This window comes from Coenobita brevimanus, chromosome 91, assembly GCF_032717465.1.
Source record: "Coenobita brevimanus isolate Jiangsu-jjx chromosome 91, ASM3271746v2, whole genome shotgun sequence".
NCBI lineage: Eukaryota > Metazoa > Arthropoda > Malacostraca > Decapoda > Coenobitidae > Coenobita > Coenobita brevimanus.
In genome coordinates this window covers 1,210,797-1,234,924 of record NC_137044.1, presented here as the reverse complement: position 1 = coordinate 1,234,924, position 24,128 = coordinate 1,210,797, and the positions used below count along the sequence as shown (strand labels likewise).

The 24,128-nt window shown below is 41.9% G+C and overlaps 1 protein-coding gene across 3 annotated transcripts; it reads left to right on the top strand.

Moving 5' to 3' along the window:
- Positions 1-232: 232 nt before the first annotated feature.
- On the top strand, positions 233-22,670 carry Ogg1 (8-oxoguanine DNA glycosylase). 3 transcript variants are annotated; one of them, XM_080281770.1, is made up of 8 exons: positions 233-342; positions 1,575-1,798; positions 1,922-1,997; positions 5,177-5,326; positions 7,724-7,856; positions 8,383-8,577; positions 15,796-15,903; positions 22,655-22,670. In XM_080281770.1, the coding sequence occupies exons 1-7, from the start codon at positions 260-262 to the stop codon at positions 15,892-15,894; spliced, it is 960 nt and encodes a 319-aa protein (XP_080137896.1). In that variant the 5' UTR covers positions 233-259; the 3' UTR covers positions 15,895-15,903; positions 22,655-22,670. The 3 variants fall into 3 exon arrangements, with proteins under 3 accessions (XP_080137896.1, XP_080137894.1, XP_080137895.1); XM_080281768.1 differs by having other exon boundaries at positions 1,575-1,997; XM_080281769.1 differs by lacking the exons at positions 15,796-15,903; positions 22,655-22,670 and adding an exon at positions 14,214-14,311 and having other exon boundaries at positions 1,575-1,997.
- The last annotated feature ends 1,458 nt before the right edge of the window (positions 22,671-24,128 follow it).

Here is a 24,128-nt window from a genome sequence, read left to right as displayed (position 1 = left end):
ATATATATATATATAAAAAAACTACTTAAGATGTTCGCAACCAATATTTTTAGATAGAGGAAGCCGAAATATTCTACCAATAAAATTACATTCAAATTCAGTGGTTATCAACATTTTGAAAACAATTGCTAATAATAATTTTGCAGTTCTTTTATCTGCACGTTTGATTCTTTTGCGCAAGAAGGCAGCGAAGTTGCCGAATACTGTAAAAGGCATGTTAGCCCGGGTTTAAGTGTTAGGAATTCTTTCTGTTAAATCAATGGCATCTAAGATATTCAGGATATCATGTCCAAGATCTGAACTGGATCTTAACATTACCTTACAATGTGGGCAATCCTTTAGGTAGGTGATACAGCATAATGTAATAGTATTGTTGATAATGTAAAATTTTAAAAATTGAGAGACTTCTTAGTAGAACTATTAAATAAAAACAATTTGATTACATCGTGCCAACATGGATTTGTAAGTGGAAGGTCATGCTTAACAAATATGCTGGAAGCCTTGGAAGACTGGACTTTACAACATGAGAGAGGGGATCCTTATATAATTTGTCTGGACTTTAAGAAGGCCTTTGGTAGTATCCCCCATGAGAGACTATAAATTGGATACACTTGGAGTGAAAGGAAACGTCTACAGTTGGAAGGAAGGATTTTTGACTGATAGAAGACAGTGTGTATCTGTAAATGGAGTGAAATCAATATGGACAAATGTGATAAGTGGAGATCCACAGGGCTCAGTCCTAGGTCCTATACTTCTTGTTATGTTTATTAACGATTTGCCAAGTAATGTAAAGTCTGTTTGTAAAATATATGCTGATGATACTAAAATCTACAGTAGAACGTCAAATGAGGAAAACGTAATATTCAGATCTACAATATTTAGAAAAATGGTCGAAAACATGGCAAGTGGACTTCAATGCAGAAAAATGTAGTTGTCCATTGTGGCCATGGAAATACTAACATGTCATATAGAACGCTAGATAGTGAGTTGGAAGTAGTAAGAAAGGACTTTCGAATAATAATTGCAAATAATTTTAAAACTGAACATCATATAACCAGCATGACCACAAAAGCAAATAAAATGGTGACTAATAAATCTTTTGATTACTTATGCCTGGAAACATTTTAAATTTTATATAACAGCTACCAGTATGTAAGACCACATTTGGAATTTGCTGTACAAGCATGGTCACTGTATTTGAGAAGAGATAAAGACATCATTCATTCATTCATTCATTGCCAGACGCCATGTATCCTAGACGGGGTGGCCAATGGCTCAGAGTTAACTGTTTCACAGGGAGGGGCACTAATCCTCCACCAACCCCACTTGACATGTGTAGAAAAAATTCAGTGAAGACCTACCAGTCTAATGATGCCATGCCTCCTCATAAAGGAAACCCCATATTGACGATGGCAATGGTACAGCTGAGTTTTTTCTGGGGACTAAAAGCTGAAACTGGTGCCAAAACCAACTGATGACATCTTAACAGTTACTGGAAACTGGTGGGGTGGTAAATAACCTCCATTCACTACAGTACATACAGTTCTTTACTTATACTTTGAATACCATTTCAGATGGCGAAGAGTGAGCCCTGGCAGTGAGAAATGGCGGGGAGTGGTGGGCAACGTTGTGTGGACTCTCTCACAGGATGACTCTTACCTCATCTGTCAGCCACATTTCTCACACTCTCAGTACACCACACCTTACTTCTCTCAACATGGAAGAAAGAGAAAGAAAGACATGGAATTAGGGATACAAATAAAGCCTACAAATAGTGAAAAAGTACTTGACTGCATTAGTGAGGAACAAGTTGATGAAGTGTTTAGAAATTATTTCCAACTTGACATATGCTTAGAAAAATTGTACAAATCATGGGCTGAGGCTGATAGTAATTTTGCCTTAGTCTGCCCTCAATTTTCAGGTGTCCGTATGCTCAGGCAGGACCCAGTAGAAAATGTATTTTCCTTCATCTGTTCATCCAACAATAATATCCAGAGGTAAGTACCATACCCAGTATCCAGCAGTGTTGTGTACTAGTGGGAGTGTTCAGTCAACGAGTATGTTGGATATCGAAGTAATTTTCCCCCTGAGATACTGAAGAAAAGCCAGAGATGCATCCCAGAAATCCAAACCCTCTTATGCTTTACTCAGTCAATAGAGACTGACACAGAAACACCATAGGTAATGTTATTATCCACATAAACAGTACTAGTGTTAAAATATGGCAAATAATCATCACATGCAGGGGGGTGAGATGATGGGACATGCAATGTTCAACACTGCTTCAGGGCAACTAAACAGCCAGGCAGGCTGCTGACTGTGCCAAGTAGGGGTGGGGGAGGGCAGGGGGTTTGGGGAGGGAAACAAGCTGGAGTGGGGGAGGGATACAAGTGGGGGTGGTGGTGAGGACACAGAGAAGGAGGCAAGAAAGCCAAACACCCCTACTACCCTTGCCCCCAGTCTCTCTCTCTCTCTCTCTCTCTCACACACACACACACACACACACACCACACACACACACACATACACACACACACACACACACCAGATTGAAAGTAAAAGGAGGGGTCTATGGGGATGCAGCGGTGCGGGCTGGGATGGTGAGCAGGTGTTTCCAATCGGTTTTCGCTGGTGAGGGGGAGTTTGTGGAGGGGGAGGGAGTGATTGAAGATGTACCGGTGCTCGGAGATATGGGGGTGGAGGTGCAGGAGGTGTGTGAGTTGCTGGAGGCCCAGGATGTGGGGCGGGCCCCGGGACCTGATGGGGTCTCTGATTGGATGCTGAGGGAGTGCAGAGAACAGCTGGCGGATGGGGTTCACGGTTTGGTCGTGTGTTCTCTGGAGGAGGGGAGGGTGCCACAGGGGTGGAGGGGGGCGGGTGTGGTGCTGGTTTGTGGGGGAGGAGGCAGGGAGGGGCCCCTGAATTGTGGACCGGTGTCTCTGACCAGCATGGTCGCAGGGTTGTGCGGTAGAGTCCTGAGGAACGGATGGATAGGGTGTCTGGGGGAGATGAATATTTTGGCTGAGTGTCAGTTTAGATTCGGAAGTGGAGGGTCGTGTGTTTCTGGCTTGTTGGGCTTTTGCTCGGGGGCAGTTGGCGGGGTGCGGGAGAGAGATGGTTGGGTGGATTGTGTGTGCTTGGGCTTGGAGGGGGCCTTTGGCAGGGTGCTTCATGGGAGACTGGTGTGGGGGCTGGAATGTGTGGGGAGGACTGAGAGGGAGACTCCTGGAGTGGATGAGAGACTTTTTGAGAGACAGACAGGTGAGGACGATGGGGTGTCTGGGTGGAGGGAGGTGGCAGGTGGAGTCCCTCAGGGCTCGGTGTTGGCGCCGGTGATGTTCCTGGTTTACATTGGTGACGTGGTGGATGGAGTGAACTGTTGTGTGGGTCTGTTTGCTGATGATGTGGGGATCTTGGGGAGGGTGGGGGTTGGGGAGGATTGTGGGGTGCTGCGGGGGGATCTGGGTGGGGTGCGTGATTGGGGCTGTACGTGGGAGGTGAAGTTTGACATGGGGAGGTGTAAAATATTTGAAGTAGGTGGGGGTGCCGGGAGGCTGTCACTGAACTGTTTGTTGGGTGGTGGATTGGTCGCGGGGGTGGGGGTGGGGGGATTTGGGAGTGCTGGTCCGGGATAGTTTGTCGCCTGGGGGGCACGTTGGCGTGATAGTTGGGGAGACTTGTGAGCTCTTGGCTGGCATGGGAGTGGCATACAGTAATACCTCGATATACGATACCCCTAGATGCGATACCCCGGCTTAACGTTGGGGGTAGAAATTGCACCATACCCCGCCTAACAATGGCCAAACCCCGGTTTAACGATGGGTTTTTATTTTTCTTACCGATTTTGTTGATATTTTAGGCTAAAATTGTGTGTTTAGGTTGATTTATAAACTGTTTTTAGACTTCAATTAATGTGTTTTAGCCATAGGTGGGGTGAACATTATCATTTTGGGGTACAGTTTACTAAGCTTGATTTTTTTGACATTTGACGATATTCAGATCTGACTTGCTGGTTTTAGTGAGTTATTTACAGGTGTTAGGCTTTGGTTAGCTTCCTTGACAGCTGTTAGGCCATTTAGATTGCCTTTAAACCTGTTTTAGGGCTCATTTGGGTGGGTTTTGGGCTTGGTTTGGGGGGAAACCCAAGGCTGGTAAACGCTCCACATTGAAATACATGTTAAAAGTACCCCGATATACGATACCCCGCCTAACAATAGGGTTTTACCTAACCATTTAGATCGTTAAACTGGGGTATGCCTGTATATTTATATACATATATATATAGGAGCCTCTGTGGTACAACGGTAAAGTGTGCGTTTTCGTACACTGAAGAACAAGGGTTCGCGCCCTGCCAGGGTAATAAACTTTGGGAACGTTCTTCTGGTCACGTACTGCATTGGCGGACACGGGGTGCTGTGGTTGAACCAGTGTCGCATACTATAAAGTATGCTTGCACCCAGTCGGCTTGCGTGGGCCGATTACGCTTGGTTCACAGACTACACACACATCCAATGCCACTCCAACACTACAATTACACTTACAAGCTCTTCTCACCCTATATACAATCTCTACCAGACAGCCTAAGCCACTTGGTAGAGATACATTGGCTGTATCGTCCTCACTTCAGTCGGGATAGGCCAGTCCTGCAGTGGACACTCAAACGGCTGATGAGATGATAATGTACCTGTATGTGTGTATATATATATATATATATATATATATATATATATATATATATATATACAGTATACTTGTTTTGATATTGCCAGTGTATACCATGGTAAAGTAAAGTGGAGGTATTTCCACCCATACCATGCATTTTGGCAGTAAGTACTGTACTGTATACTGTATTGATAAACATAAGGCCCCTGGGTATTAAGGTGTCTTGAATCATGGCAGTACAGTACAACAACTTGTAAAAATATACCGCACCAGACAGAACAAATTTAATGTTTATTTTAAGGTCTTGAATCATGGCTGTACAACAGTTTGTAATAATATAGTGTACTGGACAAAAAAAGAAATTTAATGTCATTTCAGGTGATTTGTTTGTGGCCACCCCTTATGGGATTAAGGCGTCTGGCTGTAGATAAATAGAGAGAGGTTTTAAGCTCTTCATTAATTACCGATTGCAAGAAATCATCAAACCTAATGAGAAACTGCTGTTCACATTCAGGATCACAATGCTGGTAGATCGCCTGTGCAAGTTGTATGGGTCCCTTTTGACCACCGTTGAAGGTACAACCTGGCACTCCTTTCCCACTGTGGCTGTATTGGCTGGGGATGGAGTGGAAGACACACTCAGAGCTGAAGGATTTGGATACAGGTATTGAGTTTCAGTCATCCATTACAGTACATAGTAACCAGCTGCCCCTACAATAGTGGATAGATCTCACCACTCTGCACTTTCACAGCCGGATTTCACCAATACATGCCCTCACTATCTGTTTAAACATTTCAAACACAGTTTTGGAGTATCACTTGTTAACCTCTTCAGTTGGGTGGTCTTTTTTTATAATTGATTTGTGCCACTGGCAGGTGATTGTATTTCACTTGAGAAACTTATCAAAGTAGAGGAGTTAGACATAGCCTTTATTAATCCTGTCACTACCAGGGGACTCATCTTTGGCAGGATAAAACTGTCTGGCAGTATCCTGTCACCACCAGGGGACTCATCTTTGGCAGGATAAAATTGTCTGGCAATAGCAGGAGTGAAGTACCTAACTGAAGGATGTCAGTGTAGTGAAGGTGATGATAGACCACATGGATGTGAGGGGTATAGTCATCTCTCCCCACTGCAGTGAATATGAACAGAAAGACTATTGACCCTCTTTTCATCATGAGGGTAGATAACCTGCTCTCAACATGTACTGTACTGTATTCAGTATGCCATGGAAGAAGTTCAGGGAGCTGTTGCCTCTTCTGACATTGAGAGGGCTCTCCCTACTTGCTAAGGGATCTTTGTATGCAGCACATGTTAGGAGTGTAATACTGTATGGGAGTGAGACCTGGGCAGTAAAGGAAGAGGATATTTGAAGGCTCAAATGTATGGAAATGACAATGATTAGGTGGATGTGCAGTATGTCCCTGCATGCAAGGCCTTGGGGGGGGCTAGGTTTAACAATGGAAGAGTTGAGAGGTAGGATGGGACTGGAGTGCATTGATGTTTTGATGAGTGGTAGATTGAGGTGGTTTGGGCATGTGGAGAGGTTGGGGGATGATAATTGGGTGCAGAAAGTGAGAAGTGTTAATATTGGGGGTGGGCTTGCAAGGGGTAAACCGGAGAAGATATGGGACGAGGTCATTAAGTGTAACCTTAGGGTTAAGGGACTGAACAGGGAGGCTGCCATAGATTGAGCAACATGGAGAGCTGCCATTAGGTGATCAAGGCTGACACATGCAAGCACGTTGGAGCCTTAAAAAATGAAACAAAGACGAAACAGTGGACAGTGTGGTGGCCTGCATCTACAAAAATAACAAAACAAGCTCTGCAAGATTCAGGCCCATTCAGTTTTTTCACCTGTTCCTCAACCAGACATATTTTGTGCAACAAATTCTAGAAGTAAACAACCTCTGGGTGGACAGACACTCATGAAAACAGCAGACTGAGAATTGAGTAAACCATAATTATGAAGGCCTTTAATAAAAATGAGAAGCAGAGGAGTACCTCTGACCTATTTGCATTGCTGTCTAATTACAAATTTTGACTCTGTGGATCACTTACATGATGCAACCTGCAGAGGAGTGTGGGCTGTGCTATATGGTAACCTTAGATTGGAATGACTAGAACTACCTGTAAAGTACATCTTTTCATCACTCTAAATACAGGTAGATGTAAAGTGGCTGCAAAAGTTATGGGGCAGAATTCACCACATCACATCATTTTAGGCAGCTTGGCCATAGTGGAAATATTTTCAGGCATTTGTGCACGAACCCACTGCCCTTTTTGTCACAAACTTATTACAAGGCTCTCACTAGAGGTTTATAGCTTCCTTGGCTCTGTATCCTGTACCTGAAATTTCTTGCAGATGCCCTCTGCAGCCATCTGTTGTCAAGGTTTGAGGTTGTATTTATATTGCACAGTCTGTAATCACAGTCAAGAGACCAGTATCATACAGTATGGCCACATTTTTGTGCCTCTGTTTTTCCCCATAACCCTAATGTAACGAACATTCCATAAGGCATTGCTGCCGACTTTTTTAGGTTTCTGTTCATTATCAAGAAATTTCCTCTGCTCATTATCACATCTTACTCATTTCTGAGTTTAATAATCCTCTCTTCACATTCATTTACCCGCCAGTAACGATAGGTGTAGTCACATTCAGTACAGGTAGTAGAATACAAGTTCCTTGCTCTTGGTTGATCAGTGACACTAGGTTCATGACTGAAATCCACGACCTTATCCCATGCCTGACCTTTCTTCCATTGAGCTATCACATGCATTCCAAGTTGTCAGCCTTTGAATGCTGCATTGCATTACATAGTAGGTTGACAGCCTTCCCCTTTGGATGATGTACAATTTTTGTAATGGAAATATGGTAATAAATAGTGTGCCTCCTTGTATGTGGGAGTGAATGTAGCAACAGGTTATATGATTACTGATGTGCATGTTCCTTTAAGATTTTATTGTTTAAGGATTGAAGATAATTTTGAAATTAAAAAATATAGGATGATAGGAATTAATTTGATGTAGAAGTTCAGCAGGAGTTTTGTTTGTTAACAGAGCCAAGTTCATTCATAAGTCAGCCAAACAAATCCTGGAGAGAGGAGGAGAGAAGTGGTTACATTCTCTCAGACTGCTGCCATACAAGGAATGCCATTCACAGCTTATGAGCCTCCATGGTGTTGGGGCAAAGGTAAGCGTAGTCTGTGGAATGGAGAGAGACAGCTGTATGCTTAAACTGCAAAAGGGACAGTAAACCCTTAACTTTTAGGGTATTTTACAGAAATGTCTATGATTACCGGCATCATCCAATATCCAAATGACTGATATTCAAATTTCCACTTATCCACATTGCCATTTTTTGCATCAAAACCCTTTATTTGAATTGGTATTCCCATTGTATGCAAATTCACAGTACAAAAATAACATTGTGAAAGAGATTTTTCAACTGTTCGACAGCAAGACACAAAGAAAAGCTCATCCATCCCATAGATAGTGTGCCTGTACTTTTTTTTTTTTTTCCACCAAACCCTTTTAACTGCATCGTATTCCCATTTATGTGGGAGGAACCCTCTATGGCCACTTGACATGACCCAACATAAACAGTGTGTTATTTTAAGTGGAATATAATAGTGTGGAGGTAGCAAGAATAAACAAAATTAAGATGCTGAATAGTAAAGGGGTTAAGTGAATGAGAGTGTTTCCCTCACCTTTTTCAGGTAAGCGACTGCATCTGCCTTATGTCAATGGGTCACTTAGATGCCATTCCTGTGGACACACATGTCTTCCAGATTGCAGCAAGAGACTACCTTCCGCACTTGAAAACTCGCAAAACTGTTACAGACAAGGTCTACCAAGAAATCGGTGACCATTTTCGCACTGTCTTCGGAGAATATGCTGGTTGGGCCCACTCAGTGAGTTTTCTCAATAATGGATAGAGACTGATTGAAACTTATACATTTATTTAACCCAGGTGTTCATAAAGTAGTGCCTTGATATCCCCCCGGGGTATCAAAATAGGTTCTTGTGAGTATCCAGAAAGGCATCCTGAAAAAAAAAAAAAAAAAAAAAAACTTGTAGCCTGTGGTAACTCTTCATAGCCATTCTCTTTTTACTATTTGCAGGAAATTGAAAATGAAAAAAGTAATAATCTTAGGGAAGGGATATCAGGTTGACATAGAGCTGAACCAGGGGGTATTGGGGCTGAAAATTTTTAAGAACCATTGATTTAACCTCATCAGTCAGAGTTGTTATTCTTGAGCTAAATAAAATAATCTGACATTAGCTATAGATACAAGACAAAAATATATCTGTCCTATGAGGTTAAGTATTGAATGTACAGCGTAATGCCCAATTTTTACAGAGCAATGGTTTTACGTTAGACATTCACCATATTATGATTCTTAGTTTCTAATTCTCACCAGCACAGTGCCACATCATAAATTTGGTTTGGATTGATTTTTCACTCTGCCTGAGTGATATACAGTATCTAGTTTTCTAGTGTATCAGTATTAGACATCAGAAAGGAATGGAGAATAAATTTGAATGTGTTGCTACAACAATGTTTCACCTCTGACTTTTACATAAGATTAATATTTTTCTCATATTGCATTCCTCCTATTGCTTCCTTATCCCCTTCAAGAAAACTAAGCAAAAGTTTCACTTTATAAATTGTTTTTTTAGTGCAAGTATAAAGCAGTAGAAACTTTTCAGGACTTAAGGCATTTTTTTTTTTTTTCCCACTCTTACCTCCTTACAGGCAGTGTGCCCTCTTTGTTTTAACTTATGGATTGGAAACATAAAGTCTGACAAAGTCTTTTGCATGCAAACTTAGGATCATAGAAGGAAAGGATAACCATATCAGTTAGTAAGGTAGCCACTATCTATCTATCTATTGCCAGACACCTCAATCCCGTTTGGGGTGGCCACAAACAAATTGCCTCCACGTCGCCCTGTCCCCCGCCATTTCACTGCCCTGCTCCCAACTCACACCCCCTTCCCTCCTATACCTCTCCACCCCATCCCTCCATAATTTTAAATATCAAGCTGAGAGGAGTGAGGTGGACAAGGAGAGAGAGAAGCAGTCAAAAAAGAAAGACTGAAAGCCAAGAAGCTGAAGATCAAAGAAATGGCAGATGAATACAGGACCAAAGTAGGGAGGAGTTGCTCAGTGAATTTGAATGAAATGGATCTGGACAGCTTGTGGAATGCATATAGAGATTGCTTAGTTAGGAATGCTAAAGCGGTGTGTGGTGTGGCAAGATTAACAGGAAAGAGGAAAGGTAGGGCTTGGTGGGATGAAGAGGTTAAGAGAGCAGTGGAGGAAAAGAGGAAGTGACTGGAATGGTTAAAGAACAGGGTTCAGTTGAACTAAAAACTGAATATACTGAGAGCAAGAAGCATGTGAGCGACTAGTGAAGAGGGAAAAGAAGGATTTAAATGATGATCTACGAAGAAAAATGAATGCAAATTACTCCGAAAATAGGAAGTTATTCAGGAAAGAGGTGTGGAAATGTAGAAGTGACAGTGGAAAGAAATGTGAAAGTGTGAAGGATGTAAGTGGTAGATTATTAACCCATGGGGATGTAGCAGGAAAGAATATTTTGAAAGCCTGATGAATGGGAATAGAGAGAACTGAGCGACTGTAAACATGATTGGTTCTGGGATGTGCAGAGAAGGAATGCAGTGCCAGGAAACTTGACACTCACAGAGGTGAAGAACGCTGTGAAGCTGCTGAAAAATGGGAAAGCAGCTGGGGTTGATGAGATGTATGCAGAGATGATTAAGTGTAGTGGAGAGAAGAGAATGAAGTGCTTGTTGGAGATATGTTAGAAGGCATGGATGAGTGAAACTGTGCCTGCAAAGTGGAAGAAGGCTGTGATTGTGCCCCTGTACAAAAATAAAGGTGAGCAAAGTGAGTGCAAGAATTATTGTGGCATAAGTTTATTGAGTGTTGGCGGAAAGATTTATGAAAGAATTACTATAGAAAACATAAGAGAGATATCAGAAGTCCTAGTGAGTGATGAACAGGGTGGTTTTAGAAGTGGTAGAGGATGTGTAGATCAATTATTTACAGCGAGACAGATAGCGGTAGTGGAGAAGGCTTTTGAGAAAGACTATAAGGTGTTTATGGCATTTAAGGATCTGGAAAAAGCATATGACAAAGTAGACAGAAAAGGACTGTGGAAGATTTTGCACATGTACGGTGTAGATGATAAGCTGCTAGGTCCCGTCAAGAGTTTTTATGACGGTAGTGAGGCATGTGGAATAGTCCGAGAGTTTTAGCTGAAACTCAGAAATTTGTGGGAACAAGCTGAAATTTTCAGGGTAGGTCCAGAAAAATGTCTAGAATCACATAATAAAAGTCTCCAAAAAGCCCCCTTGTGCATTTTTCAAAATTCAAGATGGCATCCAAAATGGCCACCATTTTCATATTTTTACATAACTTTGTTTCTAGACAGGTTAGAAACATGAATAAAGTGTCTAAATATATGTTGTAAGGTACTAGGAACACATTAAAGTATTAGTTGCAGGTTACACGTACTGGAGATTTCATAAATCAATATGACAGCCAAATTAGAATAAAAAATTTGCTGATATTTCCTTATTTTCCATAACTTTGCTTCCAGGCAAGATATCAAAATAAATGACAGCCATACACAGCTCATAATAAATTAATAAATTTTCACCTTGATATTGTGCAGATTAGTGCATGCATAGTACATTGTTTCAGCAGTCTTGGATTTCATCATCCAATATTGTGTCATCAACCCTTATGTTCACTGCATTGACTCGAAGTCCTTATCATCGTTGGCTTCTAACATCGATGCAGTGTTGTTGCAAGACTGACTATTGCATTTATTGCACATCGAGGTACAATATAGCCTAAGTTTCTTGCAACTATATGTCATGGTTTGGCACTCACATGATACCATGTTAAGTAAGGTGCCAGGTGCAAGAGGGATATATATCTACAGGCACGAGAGTTCCATCGTGTGATCGCCATCCCCATTCTGTTGGAGGTAGACTGTTGCCTGTTCATTCTTGAACTGTGAGATACATGTGGCATGAATGATGCTTTGCTGCAGCATTTGTTGGAAGTAAGCTCACTAGTTGAAATGAGCTCAGGGAACTGTGACCTATGGCCTGTTTGTAAGCGATGTGTTGGAATTCATCGAGGGATTCAATGTTGCTCGCACCATAGAGCTTCAGGATGAAGGTTTCTCCAACATTTTTCACTTCATCATGAGTGCTTCCCTGGTTGGTACATGGAAGAAGAAGAAAATTAACCGGTTTGTTTCCGGAAAAATTATTTTTGAAGCTTCAAAAATGTATGCAAAATGAGGGTTTTATGTCCCATATAGTTTTGGCTGAGGCATATTACCTCTCACTATAACAGATTGTTGGTTACTGAGCAGAACACTGGTGTGGGAGGGGGAGCAGCAAGTTTCAAGAGTGGGAGCAGCCAGCATTTGGGCTGTTCAAGGTCGTTTTCTAGGCGCAAAATGTATGAACACCATATGATGTTGTCAGACTGTTGAGCCCACCTCACTCAAGAACATCATATGGTGTTGTTTGACCGGAAGGGGTTAAAATCTAAAGATTATCTAAGGCTTTCAGATCATTTTGGATTCCAGTGCGACCACCATCTTAGTTTATGACATTTCCAATGTACAGATCCTCTAGATAACCACTGTAATGGGTTACTAGTACCTTACAACATGCATTTAGATACTTTCTTGTGTTTCTAACCTGTCTAGAAGCAAAATTATATCCACCCATCCATTATCCAATACTACGTTGCCCCACGTGGATCGTAGTAAATGGTTTCCTGGTGTACAGGAAACCATTTGGCTTGTCACTCAGTGTAGAGTCACCTATAGGCAGAATGAACAGGAAAGAATGAAGGAAAGAAAGACAAAAGAGGGAGTGTAAAGTCACCCATAGGCAGAAGCATGAGGAAAGAATGAAGTAAAGAAAGACAGAAGAGGAAGGAAGGAAAAGGGGAGGAGAGGAAAGGGCAGATACCCGAGAGCAGCATTACATCGAGTGAGTGGATGATGAGCGCCCCCACCTACCACCAAGTTATATAAAAATATGAAATGGTGGCCATCTTGGATGCCATCTTGAATTTTGAAAAATGCACAAGGGGATTTGCAGGGACTTTTAGTATGTGATTGTAAACATTTTTCTGGACCTACACTGAAAGTTTCAGTTTGTTTCCCAAAATTTGCAGGTTTTAGCTTATTCTGAGCTAATGTTCTTGGACTAAAAGGGTAAAAGGGCATTAGTGAATGGTTCACAATCATTGTGGGTGTGTGACAGAGTTGTGTGGTGTCCAAATGGTTGTTCAGTATATATATGGATGGGGTGATGAGAGAAGTAAAAACACAAATAATGGAGAGAGGGATGGCATTGGTAATGAATGGTGATGGACGAAACATCTCCAGTTTGTGTGCTGATGATGCAGTGCTACTTGCAAATACCGGACAAGAACTTGGTAGACTAGTGCAGAGTTTTGTTGATGTCTGTCAGCATTGTGCTTTGAGATGAAATGTAGAAATGAGTAAAGTGATGGTTATTGACAGAGAAGCTGACTCCCAGTGTGATGTTACAGTGAATGGAGGAAGACTAGAACTGGTGAGTGTTTAAATACCTGGGTACAGTTACAGGAAAGAGAGGAAAATGTTCAAAACAAGTGGAAAGTAGAGTGACACAAGGAAGGAAAGTGGTTGGTGCTATCAAGGCCTTGATAAGAGACGGGCTTGAGTGTTGCAGCTGTGCGAGGCTAACGTGAAGGAGGGTTTTTGCTAACTTTAACATATGGATGTGAGACTATGGTGTGGCATGAAAATGAAAAATCAGGAGTTAGAACAGTGGAGATGGGACTGCTAAGGAATGTGTGTGGAGTACAGAGTGGATAGGACACGAAATAATATGATTCATGAAAAATGCGAAGTGAGGAAGTCTGTGGATACCAGAATCAGAGAGTGTGTACTGAGATGGTATGGTCGTGGAGTGAATGGATAACAACAGAGTGGTGGAAAAGTTATATCTGAGTGAATTAGAAGGAGGGAGGAGGCAAGGTAAGTCAAGGAGAAGATGGAGGGATATAGTGAATGATTGTGTGAGGAAGAGAGGTATGGAAGTCGGTGAGACTAGGGGACTGACAAGAGATCGAGCTGGCTGGATGAATGTTGTGAGCTATTTCTCACCCTGCCTTAGGGTGGGAAAGGAAGTCCGGATGATGATGACTACCCTACTTAAAAAGCAGAAATGGATATTGTTTGGTTACATTGTTCATAAAAGTGATAAATAGCACTTATTGGAAAGAGGGGGGGGGGGACTTAGTGGCAGCCCTGAGATGGAGTGTAAAGAAGAGGCAAGCAGAGAAAATGATGGAAATGAGATCGGCAGATTTACAATGCCGGGTGGTAACTGCATAACCAGATAAGGTGCTGTGGAGCCTACTATAGTTTCCCTGTTAACTGCATGGAGAGATGCAAATGCAATGTTCATCCAGGAACTAAACCTCCGCACACCTTCACAGCTTGCTGTAGTTTAAACGCTGTCCACTGCAAGGAAACTTCAGTTCCCTGCAAGGGCAATTGCAAGCCTGTGGCTGATGGGTCTCCTCAGTCAAACAGACTGGGGAAGCACAACAACAATAGCAATTAGGATTTGATGGAAAAGATGATCAGCCAGTAGGACAGGGTGAAGAATGTTAGATGGGGCCTTCATTCTGCAGTGACCAGGTAAAACATCTTGGATCACTGTCTGACTTGCCTTCCATAAAAGTCCGCACCATTCATGGCCTTTTATCTAACTTCGTCTTTCCTTCATTCTTTCCTTGTCCTTCTGCCTAAAGGTGACTTTACATTCCCTCTTCTGTCTTTCTTTCCTTCACTCTTTCCACTTCCTTCAGCCTGTGGGTGATTCTACACTGAGTGACAAACCAAATGGTTTCCTGTGCACCAGGAAACCATTTACTATGCTAGGTGGTAACCATATAACCAGATTTTGGCGCCTGGTGGTTTAGTGGGTAATTATTGCGCTCCAGTCGGATTAAGCCGGTGAAGGTTTATATCCAAGGGGTGGTTGGGGTTGATTGCTCATGTAATGCCGCTCAGGGATGAGTTAGGCTGGTCACTCTCATCTTAAATGTCGGGACCAACTTGCCTAGCCCCGGGCTCCTATGCTCCTCATGGGGCAATATTTTGATTTGACTGACTTGACCTCTGGAAAACCACCATTCCTCATGTGAACCTCACAATGCTTCTGACTGAAATTCATCTGTCAGACTACCTTCTCCATAGCTTCTTAGTTCCAAATCAGATAGTTTTTGTGTATACTGGAGTGATAATCTTAACTTCTTTGCAGACATGAATTTTTGTAAATATCCACACTTAGGCAACTGCTGTCTTGCCATCTCAGAATGAATCTGTGACCCTTATCTCTCCCCGAACTCTCCACACCACTCACTCAAGGCAAATGTTAAGGGGGCACATCACTTCATTCACCTTCCAGCTCTACCTATGGAAATTCCCTTGTGAAAACCATTGAACTTGTTATAATGAAAGTTACTGTGTTAACACTGTCCTTAGTCTGACACCAACTTATCTACTAAAAACCCTTCATGACTCCAGTTAGACTACAGATATGATTCCAAAGTGTACTGAAGTAAAACAGACATAGAAAGGTGACATTAAAAAGGCTTGAAGAATAAAAAAGTGGGAAAAATCGTACCATGATAGACTCCAACTTGCCAACTAAAACCCTCTGTGACCCCATCTCCTCTACAGGGGTGCTAGGTGCTAAAGGTCAAGATGGTGACCTACACATCACCATGCAGGTTTTTGAAAGCACTTCATTTATCGGGGACCCTTCAGAATTTGGCATATCTTACAGGCACCGTGTAAGCAGAATCTGTGTAAGCGGGGTCTGAGTAGGAGAAAGGGTCACTGTACAGCAAACAATTTCTTTGTTATAATGGTGAAAAACGGTTAAGATGGTAATTGTATATACTGTTTTGCAAAATATTCAAAATCAGCAACTGACTGATTTATAGAATTGTGTGTTATAATGTGATATAGCTTTGACTTCTCTGTGTACTCATATTATACACTTTGCAGGTTTTGTTCAGTGCAGACTTGAAAATTTTTCAAGCACTCAGACCAGAAAGCCAAAATGGTAACAAGAAACAAGGCATCAAGAAGTGCAAACATCTTTAGCATATGAAAGTAAGTGATAAAATGTAATTGATACCATTTTATGTACAGTATATTTTTAAATTAAATGCATGGAAATAAGGAAATATTTTGAGGTAATCTAAAATAAGGAGAACATTTTGACAGGTAACTGACATGATGAAAGTTTTAATTGCCTTTAACTCACTAAGGAGTAGATTTGCCTGCACTGAAATATGACATCTAATAATAGCCAGAAAAAGGTTTAGATGGCTCTGTGGAATGTGAGAGATGCGATTGAGGAGAGCAAGAGAGAGGAAATAATGAGTGATAGGTAGGCTGTGATGGCACTGTGTGAGACTAAGATGAAAGGAGTGTGAAGTGGAGGAGTGGGAGGGTGTGAAATGTATAAGTTTGGCCATGAATTCACATGCAATATGCAAAGGAGTTGCATTGTTGATGAGTGATGAATGACAGAGGGGACTGAAAGATTGTATGATGTGTCAGCTCAAGGTATATTCATGTCAAGTTCCAGTTCTAGAGAGTGAAATTAGCAGTAATTGTTGGGTATGCGTCTTGCGATGGTAGGGATGAGACAGAAAATTATATGTTCCAGAATCAGCTGAATGGAGTGAGAGGACAGATGCCCAGGAGTTTTAAAGTGTTTGTTATGAGTGACATAATTGGAAGGGTTAACACTAGTCCTGGGAATTATGTAATCAGTTGGTATGTTGGACAAGGGGAGAATAATAATGATTGGCAACTGAGTGATATTTGTAAGAAAAGGAGTTTATGCATTTATAATTCATATTTTAAGGACAAAGATGCACACAATACATGGTACGGAGGGAATGGAAAGAGTGCTGAAAGGAACTTGGTTGATTGCATACTTGTAGAAAGAAAGGTCCTGAGGAGTGTTACTGATATGAGGATGGTGAGAAACAACTTGGAGGTCTGTCTGATCATCTGATTGTGTTATGCATGGTCTTCATGTTCACCACTCCTAAGTGTTTGTTTTGGGTGGCATAAATAAATTTGCCAGATTAATTTCCCTTCAAATGTGTTAATTTCCAATGCAATCAGTTCTACTTGTGAGGGTATATCTAGTTTTATATCTGACTTGTAGATTAGATTTTTCCTTGTTAGATTATAATTCCTCCTTCCTTTTTTAAATTTCTGTCTCTTCTTCATATATTGTATTCCTTTAAGTTTAGGGTATCATTGGATATCTTTGGGGTTAATTTTGTTTCAGTCAGGCAAATTATGTGTGGTTCCTTTTATTACGTGTGTGTATTTACCTAATTGTGATATACAGGAAATGAGCTACGCTCATGGGGTCCCGTCTCTGTTTCTCGATAAGTCAAATTTAGCTTTAAACTCATTTAAGTTTTTAGACTGGACGATCTCTGTCCAGGCTACTCCACAGGTCTACACATCTGTAAGGAAAACTATATTTCTTGATATCCTTCAAGCAGCTTGGCTTCTTCAGTTTCATTCCGTGTCCTCTTGTTACTCTCTTATCCCATAAAAACAGATCTTCTTTGTCAATTTTATCTACTCCCACCATGGTCCTGAACACTGCAATCATGTTGCCTCTCTTTCTTCTTTATTCTAAGGAAGACAAATCCAGCTTTTCCAGCCTCTCTCTGTATGACAGGTCTGTCAGACTGGGGACCATCTTGGTTGCTGTTCTTTGTATTCTCTCAATCGTGTTTATATCTTTCTTTTTGTGTGAGGACCACACTACTGCTGCATATTCCAACCTGGGGCGAATCATGGCCACTATCAATTTTTTCATCATCTCCTCAACCATATAATGAAAAGCTACTCTTATATTAGTCAAGAGTTTATATGTCTCTCTAACTGTCTTGTTAATGTGTTTTTCAGGTGACGAACTATCCTGGACCAGCACTCCCAAATCTTTCTCTTCTCTCGCTTTTATGATTGATTCATTACCCATCAAATAATTCAGTGATGGCCTCTTGGGACTTTTACCCATTTCCAATATTTTACATTTCTTTGCATTGAATTTCATTTCCCACATCTGGCTCCATTTGTGTATCCTATCCAGATGCTCCTGCAGCATTTTACAATCCTCCTCAACCTCTACCTTCCACAAGATCTTTGAATCATCAGCAAAAAGACTTGCATAACTTCACTCCATCTACCATATCATTGATGTAAATCAGGAACATTACTGGCGCCAACACCGAGCCCAGTGGGACTCCATTTATTACTTCCCTCCATCCAGATATCCTATCCTTTATTACTGTCCTCATTTGTGTGTCTCTCAAAAAGTCTCTCATCCATTCCAGGAGGTTCCCCTTCAGTCCTCCTATATGCTCTAGTTTCCACATTACAGTAGTCTCATATGGGGTACCTTGTCGAAGGCCTTCTCCAAATCTAAAAGTAAAACCTCGATTTAACGGCATTCATTCTAACAGCAACCCCAGTCTAAGGGCACAAATCTCCTCAGGAATATTTAAGCAAAAAATAAAAATTCCCCAGAAATGGGTAAAAATTAGAAAAATTCAAATGTGGTGGACACCGCGTGCATCTCAATCGTCTGTTTGCAGTTTCCCGCCAGCTGGGTATGTTTATGCTCACCCAGTCTTCCTCCCGCCTAGCCCCCAAAGTGAAAAAAAATAGCATGTAAGGTTAGATTTATGAACTAGTGTTATAGACTTAATAATTTACGTAGTGCCATCTATTCTACTCCAACCTGCCAACTAATACTTACCGAGATTACAGTAGAGTCACTATTTAAGACAAAACGATCTTACAATAACACGAGCATTTAATTTCTCCCATAATTATATAATAGCACGGTAATACCACTCAGTTGCGCGAGAGAAATTGTGGGAAATGGGTGTTTTGGTACTGGATTTCCAGATACAACTCGTGTGTTATGCTTTCGTCGGTCACTGGTTTCCTCGACCCGACCCGACCCACGTGACCCCCATGCCACCAGCCACAGCCTGCTGCTTACCTCAGTGCAGTGTTGCCAGGTTGGTGGGTGCTGTTGGCGCCCAATCCATCCCGAAAACGCGCCCAAAAAGCGCAGACAGCAAATGACACACACACACACACACACACACACACACACACACACACCTCTCCTCCATCAGTATTGGGAGTGGTGAGAGCCAGTTATTGTCATTCTTCTCTATTATTAACCCGTAGTGTGTGTGTGTGTGTGTGTGTGTTGGTAGTTATAGTAGTTGTAGTAGGTGGCGGTCGAAAAGTCAGACCAGAGGAGTGGGATCAGGTGAGAGAGGGTCAGACGGCTGCGCCTGTGAAACATTTACAAGGAGGTGGTAATTGCTCTCCGGGGAGGGGTAGGGGGATAACAGGATGAGTGGAGACAGTGGACTTTAATCTGGATGAGAGAGAGAGAGAGAGAGAGAGAGAGAGAGAGAGAGAGAGAGAAGGATAATACAGAAGGTATGGAGGGGCAGAGGGAGAGCTTTGCGTCGTCAGTAATTATGGGATCAGGGTTGGATGGGCAGGCTTGGTAAAGGGTGTGAGGCGTTCAGACAAAGAGGTAGATGTAGGGGAGGAACAGGGTGGTCATTATGACTCTGGTGCTAATTGTACAACACATAAGTGATGGACGTTAGCGCTGTAGTAGCAACGTATAGGGATGAACTTATATTCTTTCGAAAATACACATTGAAGAATGACAAAAATTATACATTGATATTCAGAACTTTTCATATGAAGAGAGACTAAGAAGACTAAATTTACACTCACTAGAAAGGCGTAGCCTTGAGTCTTGAGGATTCAGGATTAAAACAAAAGGCTAAAACACACACACACACACACACACACACACTTGGGGTCATGGAAAGGCAGGTCAGGTAGAGATGCTAATTGGCTGGGGCTTCACAATGCGTTTGGGGAGTGGCAGGGCAAGGAGTACTGAGTCATACAAGTATTAGTACATCAGGCATACGTTGTGTCTTCTTACTTTTTTTCTTATTTTGATGAACATCGTATCCATAACACAAAATCGCCCAATACTCTCTCAGTCATTTCAAAAAGCGCCCAAAAAAGCGCAACGCGCAGCCGTTCAAATTTAAGCGCAAATCATCTTCCAAAGTCGCCCAATCTGGCGCGAAACGCGCGCACCTGGCAACCCTGCCTCAGTGTTGTGTGAACGGTCGCTGTGATGAGAAGATTATTTGCTTATTTCCTTGCTCCTCGTTTCCTTTCAGAACTGAGCACATGGCTCCAAACTAACTTTAGTTATGCCAAACCACCCTGAAAGTGCTATGAACACAAGCATTTATTATAAATGAAAATGTAAAATTGTTGGACGAAGTGGCGTTTAGCACTGTAGCTTAAATGCAAATGATCAGACAGATAAAATGAATCGGGATGTTTACGATGTGGATAGTTTTTTGTTGGAAAAAAAAAGAAAAAAAGTTAATGATAGAGCAGTAAAATTCATGTATTCGCCTTTAGTGCAATGAGTGTGAAAAAAAAAAGAAAAAAGGCTTTGTGCTCGATCTTTTTGTTATAAACTGACGATCTTTGGTCAAGTAAATTTGGATCTTTCGATACGTGAAGACACTACAGTTAGGCAAGATAATTATGTAAGCTCAGTTCTTGTGAATTATACTGTCATACAAATTATACTGTTTGGCAGACATGTTTATTTTTCATGATTTCTGCATTCGTGTGTATCTGAGAAGTGAGATACGCAATCACTCCATGCTGACGACTTCTTTTTATATATATATATATATATATATATATATATATATATATATATATATATATATATATAGATAGATATAGATATATATATATATATATATATAATTTTTTTATTTATTTATTTTTGATGACTAACGGCCTCAAAAGGTTTCACACTGCATTTTTTTTTTTTTTTTTTTTTATCAGTACCGAGTGATTCGTGACGAAATATGCCTAATTCTTACTTGCTTATAAAGGCACCAACATGCATGCACTGGCCTTGATCACCTAATGGTGGCTCTCAGTGCTGCTCAATCTCTGTCAGCCTCCCTATCCATTCCCTTATCCAAGGTCACACTCTGTGACTCATCCCATGTCTTTTTCAGTTTGCCACTTGCTACCTTACTTCCAACATTCACACTTCTGACTTTCCGCACCCAGTTGTCATCCTCCATCTACTCCACATGCCCAAACCACCTCAGTCTGCCCATCCTTGTCACAACAATAGTACACTCCAGTCCCATCCTTCCTCTCAACTCATCAGTTGTAAACCTAGCCCCACATTCCAGGATACACTACACATCCACCTGATCATTGTCATTTCTGTACATTTGTCTATCTATCTATAGCCCGACGCCCTATGAATATCCTCTTCTTTTACTGCCCACATCTCACTACCATACAACTTTACTCCCCTGTCACATTCCACATAAAAAGATCGCAAGATTCATTACCATGGAGGGAGAGCTCTCAAATGTCAGGAGAGGCAACAGCTCTCCGAACTTCACCCAATCACCCCGCACTCTAGCCACAAAACGAGCTCCAGCCCCACCTCCAGCACATAACATGTCTCCCAAGTATATTACTTCTCCCACACACACTTAAGGGACTCACCAGCAAGATCAATCCTTTGAGGCCTGACGATCTCCACATGCTCTCCCCAATACACGAAATCAGCATTTTCTCACGGTCTACCTGTAAATACCACTACATCTCATATGCATCACTTATCGCAGATACCGGTACTGCACAAGATGGAATTACTTCCCACACCCTTGTGGAAAACCACACATGGCTACTCTCCCTCTGCTTTGACAGTACCGCCACCAATTGTGGATATCATCACTTTTGTTTTATCTGCATTTATTCTCAAGTCCTTGTTCCCCATATCATATCTCCACCTTCGAGTTTTTCCTCCGCCTCCCTTTCATTCTCTGCTATCAAGTCATTGGTATACATCTTCCATGGGAGTCCATTTCTGAAGTCACATGAGAGGGCTTCAAGCACTATGATAAACAGTAAAGGGCTCAAGACCAGCCCGTGACGCACACCAACATTCATGGAAGACTCATCACTCAAACCTCTATCTCACCTGGGTGCAAGCACTCACATCTATCTTTATCTATAGCCCGACGTCCTGATCCCGCAAAGGGTGGCTGCAGACAAAACGTCTACAAGTCGCTGTCACCCACCATTTGACTACCCTCCCCCCTACTCACTCCCTCCTCCCTCATATACCTCTCAACTCCATCCTTCCACCTCATCCTCGGTCTTCCCCTCCCTCCACTTGACTTACACCCTCTTAGTCAGTCTTTCATTCTCCATTCTTTCCACTTGTCGAAACCACCTCAGTGTATTTCTCCTAATTTTCTCAACCACATCCACATCCACCCCACAATGTTCCTTCCCATACATAGCCATAACCTCCCTGACCACCCACTCCTCGATCCCTGTCTTTATTGCCCACTTCACAATCTCCCTAGGGACACTGAAGGGCCTTCTCCAAATCATCAAAAACAAAATACAGATCCCATTTCTTTTCATCCATCCATCCATCATCCAATTCTACGTTGCCCCATGAGGAGCATAGAAGCCCAGGGCTAGGCAATTCGGTCCTGACATTTAAGATGAAAGTGACCAGCCTCATTCATCCCTGAGTGGCATTATATGAGCAATAACCCCAACCACCTCTTGGATATAAACCTTCACCGGCTAAATCCGATTGGAGTGCTGTAATTATCCTTTTCTTTTGCCTGACATAAACCCAAACACAATATATTTATATTTAGCCCTTATGGTTATCCTGTGTGCATTCCCTCCTCAGGTGTTCTCAGTTCCCACTTGACCTAGCTTTGGGAAAGACCACCTCCAGAGTTGTGTGTGCATTTGATTATGCACATCCTTGATGGCCTCCTCCAGTTATGCCCATGGTCTCCTGGACCCCACCTCATTGGACTGTTAACCCTGCTGCTCAGTTGGTACTCTGGATCAGCAGTGAGATTTTATCAACTCTGAATTTCTGTCTCAGAGGTGTAAAATAGGTGCCAAAATGGCATAATATTTATAAATATATTTTACCCCACTATATTTGTGCTTTGTTTTCCTGATACTTAGAACTTTTGGCTTAGTGCATAGAATCTCCACCAACTTAAAATGTACTTTAGATGTGAAGATGGTTCAAATTGGTCTAAAGTTCTCTCTCCCCAACAGTCAATCTTTAAAAAAAAAAAAAGATATACTGTAGTTGTTTTATTATGGGAGGGGGCACGGTGGCTCAGTGATAGAGCATCGGAGTCGTGATCGCGGGATTGCTAGTTCGAGCCTTGCACGGGACTGCCATGCCGGGAGTGGTAGCGCGCTCCTGTAACTTAGCAGGGCTATATGGCCATAGTTGCCTAGCTCAGGGATTTACCCTTTTATGATGGCATATAGATTTGACCAGTACAATGAATATGACAGGGAAAAGTAATAATCTGCTGTCAAGTAGAAAGGTTATCATGTGTGCTTAATCTTCAGCTAAAGAAACCCTATTATACAGTTGGTCTTTTCGGGATATATTATTATCCAAGTGCACACCCACAATCAGTGCACTCGGAGTAATTACAGAGACACTCTTTGGGCAACATACAACTCTCCCAACTCTACATATAACAGATCAGTGATGCCCTGTGCCTCTCTGGCATGGGTCCCTATCCTGTCTACTGCCCACTACAACACCTTCAGACTATACAAAACAATGCTGTATGCATCATCACCAGCTGCACTAATACCCACAGCCCACTTGGTCTGAAAACTAAAGTTCTTCATAGATAATATCTTGATATGAGAGGTGCACAATCCTACTCAGCAGCCTGCTCCAACACACCTGTCATCATATGTTGGAGCCTCATAACATAACTAGGCACATAAAACAATCACCTCAAACCTTCTTCAGCAGTATTCCACATCCAGTCATTCCAACCCAGTTCATGCACAGGGCTATACAACACCTCAATCAGAACACAATAAGCTCCCTCTTGACATCCACCCATCCGAGGTGTCCTTAAACAGAGCTGATCAAGTTCACCTAGCTAGGCATAGATCAAGACATCACCCAACCCTCCTCAGTTACCAGCTTAAATCAGAATTGGGTGGAATCAGAAATGAATCAGTGTGTGGTAATCATTGGGGCATCTGTCTTCTTAGTACATTATAATACGAAAAGTGTATGGTAGGATACTTATTGACTGAGTTAGAGAAAGAACAGAGGAATTAGTTAGAAAAGAATAGGGAGGCTTTAGGAAGGGAGGAGGTTGTGT